This window comes from Nyctibius grandis, chromosome 10 (genome assembly GCF_013368605.1).
Source record: "Nyctibius grandis isolate bNycGra1 chromosome 10, bNycGra1.pri, whole genome shotgun sequence".
NCBI classification, from domain to species: Eukaryota; Metazoa; Chordata; class Aves; order Nyctibiiformes; family Nyctibiidae; genus Nyctibius; species Nyctibius grandis.
The window spans coordinates 15717747-15732868 of NC_090667.1; the positions used below are offsets into that span (position 1 = coordinate 15717747).

General features: G+C 37.0%; 1 protein-coding gene across 1 annotated transcript; it reads right to left on the reverse strand.

Annotated features, from left to right (window-relative positions):
- Positions 1–6188: 6188 nt before the first annotated feature.
- On the reverse strand, positions 6189–14904 carry LOC137668079 (homeobox protein CDX-4-like). The gene is made up of 4 exons (XM_068409374.1): positions 14842–14904; positions 14261–14684; positions 9096–9241; positions 6189–6395 (listed from the first exon to the last, which is right to left on the reverse strand). Exons 1-4 carry the CDS (start codon positions 14902–14904, stop codon positions 6189–6191), a joined length of 840 nt encoding a protein of 279 aa, XP_068265475.1.
- Between the last annotated feature and the right edge of the window lie 218 nt (positions 14905–15122).

The following is a 15122-nucleotide window of genomic DNA, read 5'->3' on the forward strand; positions in this document are numbered from 1 at the left end:
TTTTTCGTCGCTTGCTTGCTTAGGTTTTACTTGAGCCGCTCACCGGCGTGGCCAAGGTGAAGGTGAGGGAGGAGGGGATGATTTTTACGACGGGGCCGATGACTCTTGAATTTTCCCGAAGCTTTGAGATGGTTGTCTGGGGTTTGGTGGTCGGTTGGGTAATGGGGTGGTGAGAGGAAAAGAAAATCCACGTGGGAGGAGTACCAAAACTGGGGAAGAAAAATCTCGGAAAGTTGAGAGCAGAGGAATGCCTTGCCAATACACAGGTGTAAATTATTATTGAGGTATGTGTAAGCACTTTGTTAGTCACCTACTGCAAATGGAACATAAGCCAAAAATGTGTTTGTAATTGAAATACAGGGATCAGAAATAAAATCTGAGAGGGTTTCTGGATTGTTTGATTTTTTTTATTATTATTATTATTAGTGTAGCTGCCATCAAGTGATGGGTTGGGTTTGGTATGTGGCCAAATCTGAATTCCTGACTCACAGCTACTGTAAGGGAGCTCACCTCCTCAAAGAGGATGAGTGGGTCTCCATCCCTGTCTGCTGTTCATAGGAAAAGACCTCTCATAAATTGTCTTTGCTGTTTTTCAGGACTTTCTAGACAGCAGCAAAATGCAGATGACTTGATTGTGAAGATTTTTGCTGCTTCCAGAAGCAAAATTGTATGAGCTACAGTTTTATCAGTGCTGCGTACTCTTCCTTCAGCAGATTATCCGTTTTATGTGGAGTTGCAGGTAAATTACACTCTAACGACTTGAGAAAAAAATCACAACTAAGGGATAACATGTTGTTATAAAATGAAATTAAAATACATGTTCTCTGTTCTCCCATTTTTGTCAAAATATTTTTTTCTTCTTTAGTGATGAGTATTGTTGAGAAATTGAGAGAAACTAAGTGTGGGACAGAATATATCTCACTGTCATTTACCAAATATTAAAAAGATGTCCTATTTATAAACATGTCAAAAAAGGGAAAATAATTCTATAATTGAGGATTTAATGTTTTTTCCACTCGTCTTCATTTGTATATACATGATTGCTATTCATAACCCATGGAAACAAAGTCTTGAAACCACTGAAATAAAGTTGTATATGGGGTTACTAATAAGGTACTGGCCTTTATTTTACTCTCAGTTAAATTCAGGATGTCTGCTTTAACTGATGTGAAAGACAAGAAGATCTGAGAACACTTTAAGAAATAATAGGTCTGATGCTGTGCATTTACATTACAGGCTTTAATATTTAGTTGAGATTATCTTAGTTCTTGGCAGCTTTGGTGAACTGTCCGTGAGAAAAGTAATGATATTTAAAATAAAACTACAGGGGTTGTAACCTGCTGTCCTTTTGGCCAGCATTTCCTAGGAGAGAGAGCTAACGGAAGCTCTTGGGTTCAAGGCTATGTGCTGTTGCTGGGCAGAAGTCAGACAGCTCTGGGATAATTTTGAAGCAATCCATGGAACATGTGCTTAGTTTATTATGGAAGCATTTTCCAGCACTGTCCCTGCAGAATGCTAAATAAAATACTGAAAACATAATGGCTTTATCTTCTTCACAGTGCTACGACACTTCTTGTTTTCTCAAAGCTTGGTATGACCACTGATTTTTATAAACCTTGCTGGTGTATTTCTATTTCATAGAATATTGTAAGCTGACAAGTAAAGAGTTTTTACAGGTGCTTCCATACTCAAAGGAATAATTTGAATAGAGGGCCACAGGTGGGGTTTCTAACTCTTACCCAGACAGATGTGAAATATATTGTCTTAAATAATTAGATTAAGGCATGTTTGTAAAGATATTTGGCATCTTTTTGTGTGTTTAACTAACTATCGGTGTCTGTGTTTCTTGATTATCATCATTATTTCATCTGGACCATGGCTTTGCAATACTCCTGTTAATGGAACAGTGGGTACATCCATAGAAAAGATTTATTGGCCTCGAAAGAAATAGCAAAGATTTCTTGACTACTTGTAACAGCATCTTTGTAACCTTATGAATTGAGAGATCCTGTTCCTGTCTGCTAAAGGATGCGTGGGTTTGTGTGTGTTTTTTGTAAAACTAAAATGACACTGGTGGTGATTCCATTGATGTAAAGTATTTGAATTTCAGAACAGTTTTCCATAAAAATGTCTCAAGTGCTGAAATTAAGCTGTTTTGAGATGAAGGATAGCTTAATGACCAGTTAAATGATAGAAAACAAAAGATAGTGATAAAGACAGTCCTCTTAACAGGGAAAGATAACTAGTGAGGTCCAACAGCCGTAAGTTCTGTTCAACATGATTATAAATTATTTGGAATAAGAGGGTGACAAAGTTTGCCACTGAGATATCTCACTGTCTCTCGGCAAAGCTGGCTCCACGCTGCACGGAGCTAGGGAAGGTGAGGGCGTTAACCCTCTTTCAGCACTGTCTGGTGATTTATGCATATTACTGTGCGTAACACTTAGATACCTAAGGGAGAAAGGTAAAACATGGGAAAAGACAATTACAGGTGGCTAAGGAGCAGTCCACAGCCCGCTTACGTGAATAAATGAGAGCGACAGAGACAACTCATGAGGGCTGTAGTCTGGGATTTCACATGGTCACGACACTGTGCCCTACTGGCACGATCCAGCTTTCACTGGGATAAGCGCTTCTGCACTGACTTGGGATGTGGATCAAGCCCTTTAAGAAGATTTGTGCTAGATTTTTTTTTTTAGAGCGCTTAGGACCCCCCTTGGATGCTCTAAAGCCGAGTCTGCTTCTTGTTTTTTGCATGTGTTCAGTTTTGTTCACATAAAATCTATTGAAAATGTTAGAAGGATGAAACAAAAGGAGAGACAAGCAGCATGTGTACTGTGAAGTGAAATAAAGAAACAGGTACTTATCTGCAAGGATTTACAACTTCAGCATTAGGTATGACAGTGATGAGCTGCAGGTGTTATGGAAAGGTATGGCAAACAGTGAGAGATCCAGCAGCAGCATCATGCAGGTTTAATTGAAAAGCCTACATTTTAATACAACTTGTGTTCTAATTTAATAGATAAGCTTATGTTACAGGCAGTTAAATGGACATTGTGACAGAAGGGAGCATTTGGTGGAATTAAGGCATGAATTCTGTTAAGTGCTCAAACAGGTGGTGAAATAATTTGCTGAATTGAAGGGTAAAATGAGGAAGTGTAGAGATTTGGCATAACATACGGCGTGACCTTTTTAGAAGGAGCGTCTGAGGTATTAGCAAACCAAGAAATGAAGTCTCTTTAATTGAAAAAGATACTTTGCTATACTAGCTTCATATTTAACGTCTTATGCTTTTTAGTTAATAGGTTGAAGTCAAAGTTCAACTGATGTTTCAGTAGACTTTTTTTTGTGTGTGTGTGGGGGGGTTCTCTCCTAGCAGGAATGGTGATTATCTGGAGTTAAAATAGAGCATTTTAGAAAAACAGCTTTTGTAACCCATATCTGTATTTGAAGAATGCTTGGTTACTATTGAGTTTCAGATGTAAATACTACAGGGAATTTTTTCAGTATGATTTACCAAACTTTATGGCTTCATGGGAAGAAGTATTTAGATGCCTCATTTTCAATGTTCTTTTTAGGATGCCGTTTATTAGATGAAAAGATTATGTCATAAAAACTGAATGATCGGTAGAGAGGTGATGGTCTCTGGCAGTGTTTATCCACCCAAATCACTTCCTTCCTTGGGATAAAAGTGTTCTTGTAGAGAGCATGAAACACGAAAAGAGTGCATGAGAGATAGGAGTTAAAACAAAGTGCAGTATTAAATAAAAGCTCAATTGAGAGAACATGGAAGGTGAATGCTAATGTGGGCCTGAGAGATACTGAGTCTTCTTCCAATATATTTTTTCCTTCTTTGTTCCATTAAATCTCCACGACACAATCATTATTCAGAAGGAAGAATATGCAACGAGAGATGTCGTGTTGGTTGTCATAATTGACTCATTTCAGACACTTAAGTGTTTAAACAAAGGAAGAGGTTGCTGGATAATAGGAATATACTCTTGGAGTTTGGAGAATGTATTTTAGGGCTGGTGGACGAACCGTCGTGTTTGCTGATCAACATCATCTCAAGAAGGGGAGGGGATTCAGAACTTCAGGGCCTCACTGGAGATGCGAATGCCTCAGTTTTGATACGTTGAGTCTCAGCATGAACAGTTTGTGGTAAAGTGTTCCTTCTTGATTAAGTATTTATAGATAGTGGGACTGAGAAAGGCAATTGTTCCCAAAGCTTTGGCACCTCTGCAGCATTCTCATAAGAATAAAGGTGATTCAAATAAATGTCAGAAGGGATTTGCTGGCTGCTGGAATTAGACAGTTGGGTGATGCAGAATCTTCTTTTGATATCAGCATGGTGTTGAAGCGGCTCGCTGCTTTGCAAACTCAAAATACCAATCAAACAGCTGAACTTGAACAGTGTGATGGTTTTCTATTTACATAAAGTGAAAAAGACAAGAAACTGAGAGAGCTTGGGGAAAATACCCACTGGGTGAGAAGGATTGTGTTTGATTTATTATTATTTTAATTGCCTAATTGTGCTAAGGGAGAGTCTAATTAAAATCCCTGTAGAAGTCTTCAAAGGAGGAAAGATAAATAGTATAAAATGTTATTTATAGCCTTTAGTGTTTTTTCTCACCCCCATAAATACAAAAATTAAGTACAAGGATTGGATCATGTCTTCGGAAGCTTTTCCTTTACATGCGCAATGTCGAAAAGTCAAACGTAGCTGCCCAGAAAATAACAGCGATGTAGGGACTTTGTAACGGCTGTGTGGCCTCCACCCAACTTCACATCCTGATCCTTGGGTTCCCATGCTGATCTTGGCAGAACTTGAATATAGGATGGACTCCTGTCGGGCTGTCATGCAGTCTTTAATGGGCCATTAAAATGTGCCAGCATGTAGTTCTGAAGTGTATTTTGATTTGGGATAATGTTTTCTGGCAAAAAAATGGCGTAGGCTACAGTCAGATACACTGTACAAACCCTGTCAGAGTAAGAATTCTCTTCTTTTGTCTGCTTGCCATTTTCTGCTCTTTATGGCTTCCCATCTTCCTGATCTGGGAATATGACTGCATATTTAATCACTCTCTAATCCAGTTTACTAAAAATGATCTAGGTTAGTCTAAAGGATTTAATAATGTTTTTTTCCCTTGGATTATTTTGAGAAAGAGCTGTGACGCTACACCTAAATTTAAAGGGACATTATGATCTAGATGGAGGGTGGTTATGCACAGTGCAAGATCGGGGGAATAACTTCTTATTTGACTTACCTGTAGCCAGAGAAGATAATCTGATACAGTTTTTAGGCTTAGAGATCATTATCTAGTGCATGAGAGATGTATCCCCCAAATATTTATTAATATATGCTTTGAATACATTTTAAATAGACCTGACAGAAAAAATTCAGGGTGAAGATCATGAAAAAGGAAAACACTTTTTATTGACAAGACTGATTTTAAACGTCTCATAGGAGGTGTTTTGTATCTCATTCAAACTCCCATTTGACATCTAAAATAGTCTCATTTGAAATGTTTCCTTTATGAACAGTGGTTGTTCTGAAGTGCCATCAGTGGCTTCAGTGGCTCTTCTGCCCAGTTTGTCAGAGCAGCATGGTGTTTCCTGACTGCCTGGCAACTCAGAAAGGTAGACTTGAGCTTGTTTAGAAACTGCAAGAGGGTAATTTTGAATATACTGAATGTGAACCTGTTTTTTATTTCAATTTTGACATAAATTAGAAGGAAAGAGAAATTTTAAGTTAAGCCAATATTTATTAACATCTACGGTTTACTCTAATTATATCAAATGTAACAAACCACATAAACCCAGCATCTTATATTTTATGCAATATTACTCTATTTTATAATCAGTTCACTTAGTTTTCTGTATATATATATGATCAGACTAGAACTACGATTACTTGAATCTTCAGTTGTATCATGCTTTGTGTCAGTGTCTGAAGCAAATTACCTCCTACTGAAAGATTTTGAGTGATGAATCTTAGCAGCGCAGTTCCCTGAGATTTCTGCAGTAACTAAAATATTTTAATAATAGTCCCAGATCCTGTACTTAGAAATGAGCACTCTGAAGGCAGTTAAATGAGAATGGTCCTTTGCAAAGTTGAGTTTTCGAGGAGGGGGGATGTCAGGGAAATCCATTCTTGCTTTTTTCTTTTTTTCTTTTTTTTCCTCTTTTCATTCTGAAACTATGACTTGATGAATGTCACTAGGCTGTAATCCAGTTATTCCATGTGGTGGTGGGAACAGAGAACTCGATATTTCATTTGGACTGAGTGAGCCAGAGTCACTCTGAGCTGAGCCCCCACTGCCGTCAAACTGAGATATTTTCTTCTTGATCATTTTTCTTTCTTTTGCTCGACGATTCTGGAACCAGATTTTCACCTGTGGTGTTAAAAATGATATCTGATTAATTCAAAGTAGTGGTAAGCTTTTTACAGTAATAATAGCAATTAACATATAGAGATGTTAAAAAAATTACAGAAACTCAAAAAACCCCCCCAAAACGCCAAAAAAAAAAAACCCACAAAAAACCCCAAAACAAAAAAAAACCCACAAAAAACCCCATAAACCTCAAAAAAAAAAAACCAACCAAACCAACACAAATCAAAACACTGGATTTGTGCAGCGAAAAATTTTTTAGTTACTCTGTATTCATTTTCTGCATCATAATTAATAGAAAATTACTTTCTTTTCTTAGACCTGGTGTAGAGTGGACTTGCTGTGTTATATTTAGGAATGTAGGGATCAGCTTACTCATTTAGACTCATGGTCCACCTAGTTCATCATCTAAGCTTTGACAGTGGTATGTGTCATTCTTCAGGAAGATGCGATTATGGAATAATTTTGAAGATTTCTTTGTCATCTATGTTACAGATTAATTCAAACCCAAGTAACGATGGTTCTTTTTCTTCATTTACCTTGTGAGTGATCTTATGTATTTTAAAAGTTTTGAATTTTTTTGTTGCTGGATTATATATTTATATATGTATTTTACAGGTACATATGTACTATGTTGTGTATAAATAGATACATCAGCATTATTTAATGACAGTGAATTTTCCAGGCTAATTTTGCATATGTAAAAACTCCTATCTGTTTGAAATCTACTTTTAGTTTAAGTATCTATATTTTCTTTCCTTGTGTGAATAAGTAGAAAGCACCACTTGTGTTTTCCTTATAATTAATTTTTGTGTTCTTACTTTACAGTTTTTGTTATATCCTTTAAGGTGTGTTGAATACAATATGATGTAGAAAGTTGTACCATTGCTTTGTATTAAAAATCTCATTATTATTTTCTAGGTTTTTTTTATTACTTTACTGATAATGACAGTAAGAAGCATTTAGCGTTGTCTGTCCTGAGTCCTGTAGAAATGCAGCCAGATTATGTATTTTGTCTGCATTATACTTGAAGGAAATTTACCAGTCAAAAATTGGATGGCATTAAGAGCAACAGCTATGTAAAAGGAAACTGCTGATTTTATGCAGTATCACTGCTTACTCCAGGCATGGCTGTATTCTAAATCAGTCAGCTTGCATAACATTAAGGTGGAGGTTTTGAATCTTTCATAACTGCAGTTCTCTGAAAATTTTCCAATGCAGCTATATCCTACTGTATAACAAACTTTAGTCCATCAGTGATGGACTTGTTTTTTGTAGTTACTTTCTGGGGCTGCTTATGGTCTGTGGGGTGTAATCTATGTACTGTTTGGGTCTGGGATTGAACATCACTGCACTACCATATCTTTATAAAAATCCAGTGCTTGATCCTAAAATACCATTGCTTATCTATGTGTTCTTACACTTCCAGCCTCAGTTGGTCCCTCTCTATTCTTGCACAGGCTGAATGCAGAAGCAGAGGAGGCCACTCAAAGGGGACAGTATTTAGTGAACTGAATGTGTATATTCAGAAAGAACAAAAGTTTGTAAAATTCTGAACAGAAATATCTCTTGTTTAAATTTACCTGGGGGCAATAAATCTGGTTGCTAAGGTATGAGATGCCTTATTCAGTATTGCCAAATCTTCCCTTATCCTCCAGCTGTAGCAGAACCATTGCAATTCTGTTGTGTAAGGAGGGCTGGATTCAACAGTTACTATATTTGCAGAGTGCAGAGCTGTGCTTTGTAAGCGTGCTCTCCAACACAGTGATTTTAGGAAATTCTTTATCCTGAATTCCTCTAGTCTCTGTATGAACACAGCTAAGATAGCTGGGCCCCTGCTCAGGAGGCTGTCTTTATTCAGGACAGAGCTTAAATATGTACTTGAGATGAATGAATGCAGAGCTGCTTTCCAAAGAAACAATGGATCTAAGTATGCACTTGAAAATTTACTTAATGTAAATTAAGTAAATGTAGTAAAAATTTACTTTGCTACATATATGTGTATAAGAGGCATAAAGATTTGGCACCAAATTTTATAGCCTAAAGCATCCTGTATATAGTGCGTGTGAACTACTGCTATAGGTGAGGTACCCATGAACATAATAGCAAAAAGAAACCCTGACTTGAAAATCAAAGGCTGTAAATACTCCTTAAAATGTGCTGAAATCTAACTGGCTGAGGAAGAATGTGGCCTGTGGAAACAGTGGCAATAAATTTGTAACAAAAAATACACAGATATCTCATTTGACTGATCTTTGAATGCTGAGTTTTCATTTTCCTGGCTTACAGCTGAAATATATCCAATGCTTTGGATTTTTTTCTGGCCACCATTTTGTGTGACTGCAAGAAGAAATAGAATCGTGAATGTCATAACTATTGAGAACATAGCTAAGATAACGTTAAGTTGAACTGTGTAAATTCTGGCTGTCTAGCAAGCTGTTATGCACATAAAAATAAGTACTTTTTCTAGTATAAATGAATTCCTGATTTTTAGTTACCCATAATTGGAGGTTTCTGTCAAATTAGCCTATTTATTAATTTGTATTTGCCTAGTGTATTCTCTGTGTGTCAAAGATATAGAAACTTTATCACGGTTGCCTTCACACTGCTTTTGGATACAGAACGCGAATGCTGCTCGTGTCCTCTGGCAGTAACAGTGTCTGGTGGATCGGCGCGTACGAATGATGGACAGTCTCTGTGTACCTGTCTTTCGGATAGTCCCAGGTTTGCTGCGAGTTCTGACTTTCTCCTTATCGTGATATATCTGTTGCAGTGAAATTCCTTCTCTAATTCTAGTCTCTGATGATCTGTGTAAACAACTCGGTACTTTTCTTTTGTTCTTGTTTTACCTGTTTAAGAAAGAAATATTATTAATATGTTGAATTTTATTTTCTATAGCATCCATCTGTCAAACATCTCAAACATTTTACAGACATTCATTAAACTACAGAGTACTTGCATGGGATGGTTTTCTGTGTTACAGAGAAAGAATATGAGGTGCAGGGTGAATAAGTAAGTGATTATTGGTAATTATAACTGTCTTCCCTCTTTATTTCCCTCTCTCTGTAAACTACATTTAAATGTAAAGCTCTTCAGTGAAAAACACCCTGAAGCATCTTAAATAATTCATATCAGTACATAATTGGTTCTGGCTATATTTGACCTCAAAAGGGTTTCATTTCAGTGCTCATTGAGGTGACTTCTGTATGCAGGCATAAATACACAGGGTTTCAAAACTGAAGTTCAGTCACAATTTGTTTAGTTGTACTGTGTCCTGGTTATTTATTTGAATTTTTAAAGATCACCTCTCACACAAAGAAATGTCCTACTAGAAATGTGTTCACTCTCTTGTGTGGCCATAGGGCGTGCTCATAAGTTAAATGATAATTTGAATTTATTTTTTCAAAAAGGTCCGGTCTTGCGAGATGCTGAGTGCCTGCAGAGCTATTGCTGGGGGTACCCTGCGAGCTGAGTTTCCCTTTTGAGTTGAAGGCACTTGGCAATTTGTAAAACGAGGCAATAAAATACTTGTAAAAGGATTTCAGTATCATCCTCTCTCTAATGTATAAAAGAAATAGTCTTAGCTATACCGGATAAATACTGTTAAGAGAAGCATTACTTGATGTTTAGAAGATCTCTCTCATTTCATAGACTTTTTTTAAACAATTCTTCGTGTAATAATAATATAGAGAGATCACTTTTCAACTTATTTGTTCTCCTTTGCACTTTCGACAGCCAGCTAGATAGTTTTCCTTTTTCTTCTGATCTTCCCAGGTTTTTTTTGATGTGAGTTTTCTGGGACAAACTGTAGGACAAAGACTCCTTTAAAGTGGTTCCCTAAAATCCATTGAGGTGTTAAGATGAAGCACACGCCACACAAAGGAGCGACAAGGAGATCTTATCAAGAACTCCTTTCACATTCAGAAACACAAGCCAATTGGTTTGGAATTTACAAGCCCTAAACAAATGTCAGACTCTTTCATCTTAGCAGAGGAAAAAAGGACAGAAATAGATGAAGGAATATTTTTTCCTCAGTTCTCTTTAATTTTGGACCAGCACTGCGGATAGACTGCGATATTTTTATGTGAAGGCTAGAGGCAGACAGAGCTTAAGACATTTTGAAATCCGCATAATTAAGGATGTTTTCCCAAATCCTATGCCACTTTGACTTCTAGTGTACAAGGTTTTCCTGCCTAAGTTTGCAGGACTAAAACAATCATCAAACTAAGTTTACTTTTTTTCAAGGTACAAATTGTTGGCTTTGAAATATTTGCTCTAAGTGATAGTTATAATGTTAACAATAGTATAGATATTCAGGTTCCTTGTAAACTGAAGGCTTAGAAGGTAATCTTTGAAAACAAGTTAAAATTCAACAGGGTTATTCCGGCTTCACTATAATCAGCAAATATAACCATGATTTGAGAGGGTGGAGAAAAGGAGTAGTTTTCCCCATTCCCCTTGGTCATAAAATTCACAGAGCATTTCTTCTGAAGACAATAAAGCCAGGAGAAGGCCTCTTTATTTGCTGTGAAAATCATCACCCTTTCCGGCAATATAACTCCTGAAGAAAAGAGGGAGAAGGAAGAGACAAGACTGCATATCAAAGCAAAGTGAAGTGTTGAAAGGGTCTGTTGCCTCAATATGACAGATAGGCCTCAAAACCTCAGACAATGTAGGCCAGTGGAAAATAGATGTCACAACTAGTTTACAAAGCAAAATAAATTAGCATTAGAGCAGAGGCCTGGCCTTTTTTCCTGCTTTTCTGTTTTGCTTTCTGGCTGTGTTTCTGCTGTCATGTAACCTGACTTACTGGTACATCACTGCCTGTTTAGACAAAGACATAAAATGCGTTGACTATGGTTAAAAAAAAAAGCTGAGGCTGATCTTGCAAAATATAAAAATAATGTTGTCCTTTTGTTTAGTCCCCTCTCTTCCTGAGAAGGGTCACTCCCAGATTCAGTTTCATAGCAAGTTTTAAAAGATATAAAATCTATTTTCTAGGCCCTTGTTTAGATACCTTCCTTTCAGTAAGTTTCATGCCTTGAAGGCTCACTTGCTCTCATAAAATACACATTTTACTCTGTTGATTACACAGGTTTTAGAAATGAATTGGTCTGAAGTTCTGCTCTTACATAACTGAAGTTGATAGGGCGTTTTGTCATTAATTTTTCATAAAATCAGGATCAGATTGTAAGGAATTCTGTAGATGTTCTTCTCATTTTGATAGCTTGGCTGGGAAGATATCTTTACCAAGCCCACTTTCAATATTTGTTTTTTAAAAATCCTATCGCCTCATATGTTTGCGAGGTCTGTGTGTTTGCAATAAAAAAAGGTTTGGTTCTGAATATACAGTTACGGGCTTTTAGTAAGAGGATATGTAATTTCAAATAAAATGTTATCTGTTGAAAGGACATAGTACTTCTGTCTTGGTGATGGTGTTTCATCCTGAGAATTGACTTGGTCAGGTAAATTTGCATTTCACTTTTTCTGCAATTTAATTTTTTGTATAAAACACTAAATACGAATATTGAATCAGAATGTAGTGTATTTAATAAAGTCTAAATAGAGGGGAAAAAATTCTCATTAACGTCCCCTCCCCAAAAAGAATTCCTGTTGTCTTTAGGACAATATTTCAGTAGGCTCCCTCATTTAATTAGATGTGGTTTGATATTTGTTGTTCCATGCTGCTCACATACATTGGTGTGAGTACACACCGCTAGTGAAGTTAAGGACATACACATATTTATGTATATAAATAGATTTGTAAAGTTTAGGGCTGTAATTCTCAAATTATAGAGAGAAATTTTAGACAACTGTATTAAGCAGCGATAATATTGAAGGGAAGAAGCTACTAGCTCCTTTGATAGCATGAATAAGATTATGGCAATAAGGAAAAACAGAGCAAGTCTGTTTCAAAGAGTAGTTCTAATGGCATCAAGTAAGTTTTCTTACATTACCTTCTTGAAGAAGCATTGAAGAGTTAATATGTAGCTGTTACATGCATAATTTTCGCCTTGTCATTATTTGTTTGAATTTCCTTTCATTTTTCACAACTTTTTATGTGTCGGTGTTAAAATTTTCCAATTTTTACAGTTAACTATTTTAAAAACAACAACGAAAAGCCAAATCTATTTGGTACTTCTCTTGTTTTGCAAAATACCACTTTCGTGCTTTACTCTCCCAAACCCTTTTTTTAAGCTGCGTTGCTGTCTTGAACCCAATTCCGTGAAGTCCTGAGCTGTTTTTAACACTTCAAAGGACTGGGCTCTAGGAATGTACGGCCTCAGGACATGTACCTATTGACAGGCCCCGATTCACCTGTCTAGTGTTGTCCGTAAAGTATTTCGACATGTGTGTAAGTGCTTTTCAGCCTAGAGATGAATTTAAGCACATAACTGCTTTTCTGAATTGCATATATATTTTATGAAGTTGAGCAAGCGTGTGAGAAACCTTTCAGGGTCTTCCGTGTCTGTGCAATAAATGTAAAACTAGGATTTAGATTTTTAAGTCTGTTTTATTCTATAAGAATGCGAACACATTTAAAATTCAGTGACAACATGACAGAGACAGGGTTACCTCATTGACATTCAGTAGTCTCAATTGAATTTGGTCTACACTCAAGTCTTGCATCGCTTCTACACCTGGAAATCTCCAATGATGTTAACGATGTTACTGCTGATTTACATGAGTATACATAAGGGGGGGAAAACAGACTATAAATCTGCCTGGCTTTGAAGACCTTTATAGAGGCTCCAAGTGGAAGTGTGGTATTGTGATATCTTAATGTTCACTAAGTATTTTCTATTTAGTAACAGTGGGAAAACAGTGTGTATATCTGCTTTATAACTAAGAAACAATTACCAGGCTAATTTTGCTCTGGAGTAATAACCATTTGAAGGAGGATTGTGTCTTAAGCAGCAGTGCTGGTTTTCTGTGTCTTCTAAGATTGCTCCAATTGTAATTGCTCTTGTTTCTTTAGAACATTTTCTTTGATGCTCTCTAACATACACTTACTACTTTTAACCTTTTCAATAGATTTAGCAAACCTTACTACACCCAATTTACACCTTGGGAATATACACCGAAAGGTTCATCTGGCGTGCAGCTTGTGACAAAAACAGGCGCATCAGCGAGTGACACTTGCAAGAAAGTGATTTTTAATTGTGTAATTGTGGCAAGCTGCAGAATTCTGGTATGTGAGAAAAATATGTAAAACTGATTTGAAAGTAAATGAAAAGGAAGCTTAACTGATGAGATATGTGGTCTACAAACAATATAGTCTACGCTGATGATTTGAGTCAGATTACATCTCTAGGAATATTTCTTCTCACCTAATAAATCTAGGTAGGAAAATAAAAGACAGGGGAACAACAGCAGAAAATTGCATAATCACTACAGTTGGATCAGAGCACATAATTTTCTTTAAAAGCATTGAAAAGTCTCTAAAGATTTAAAAAGATCGACCTGATTTTATATTGATATTTACCTTGTGGCACAAAATAATTATGTAGTATTTTTGCCTGTAACTGTTAAAGGTTACTGCATTCATTATTCCATAACATTCTCAAGAGTATCATGTTTTTCATCCACAATGCTTTACAGAATGTCAGAACAAAGATTCCTGGACTTGAGCAAGATGCAGCCATATCTAAATACAACAGCCATTCCACTAGAGTAACCCTATAAAGCCTTTATGGGATGAAAGTGAAACTAGTGCAAATTTAGTTAAAACTGCTTTAAACAGCAGTAGGTTAAATAAATGTCATAAATGACCCACCAACCTATGTGCTTCAAGTGAAGTTAATTATTTATAAGATCAGTGATAGCAGAATATCCTTTCTTAGGCTGAAAGTTGAATATACGCTTACCAGTAGTGTTAGCTTGCGCCGTTTTCCTCATCCATTCGTAAGAGCTGTGCCTTTGGCTGTTGGGAGAGATTTGCTGTGTATTAATTGTTTCCACAGGAGGTAACCCCCCAGCTCCTGCAGGATGGAGGGAGCTGTAGTCAGCAGAACTGTAGGAGACCTGTCCAGGAGACGAGCCGTTGATCTGTGCAGCAGCAACGGTGCTGGAAGGTCCTGGGCCGTAAGCGTTCCAGTCCTCCCTCTGTGGGCCATAGTGGGATCCCCAGGTTCCCGCAGGCTGTCCATGGGTGTCCAGAGTTGGCACATGATGGTATCCCATGTAATCTGAATAGGGTGGAGTAGACACAAAGTTTTGCACTGGCAGGTTGTTGTTACCCCTCGCAGATCCTGGATACATGCTGTTCTCCTTATCCAAGGGAGAGCTCACCTACGTGATTATCACAGATTGTAAACACGTTGTCACAACATCTTGTTCTTCCGTATTTTCTTTCACTGCTTAAAAATAATTGTGTTTGGTTTTCTCTAATAATGCCACTCTGCTTGGAATCTTCTACTTCATCCTCTTTTATTATCAACTGTGTTACCAGGTGCTGGTGGTAATGGTTTACCAAGATCTCGTCTGACGTCAGCCTAACTGCCTGCCTCATAATTACATTTACATTCAAATGAAGGGCTGACCAACCCCACCTTTCTTCTAGTTCTGGTGCTTTCTCTTTTAGAGAACTTTTATCTATCCTATTACCCTTCCCTGATATTCAACAGCAGTACTGTAAGATGATGCAACAGTTGCTTGTATTTCTAACTTAGTAAGTACACCTTTTTTTAAGAAAAGACAGTGGTAGCTATAATAGCAATGTTTGGTGTT

What these genes read in the sequence shown, in the direction of transcription:
- LOC137668079 (XM_068409374.1), bottom strand. Translation starts at nt 14,904, where the DNA reads ATGAGGCAGGCAGTTAGGCTGACGTCAGACGAGATCTTGGTAAACCAT. An exon ending in ACCATTACCACCAGCACCTG is followed by an intron (nt 14,685 to 14,841) that starts GTAACACAGTTG and finishes ATAATCACGTAG; the next exon opens with GTGAGCTCTCCCTTGGATAA. An exon ending in TGGGACTATCCGAAAGACAG is followed by an intron (nt 6,396 to 9,095) that starts GTACACAGAGAC and finishes TTAACACCACAG; the next exon opens with GTGAAAATCTGGTTCCAGAA.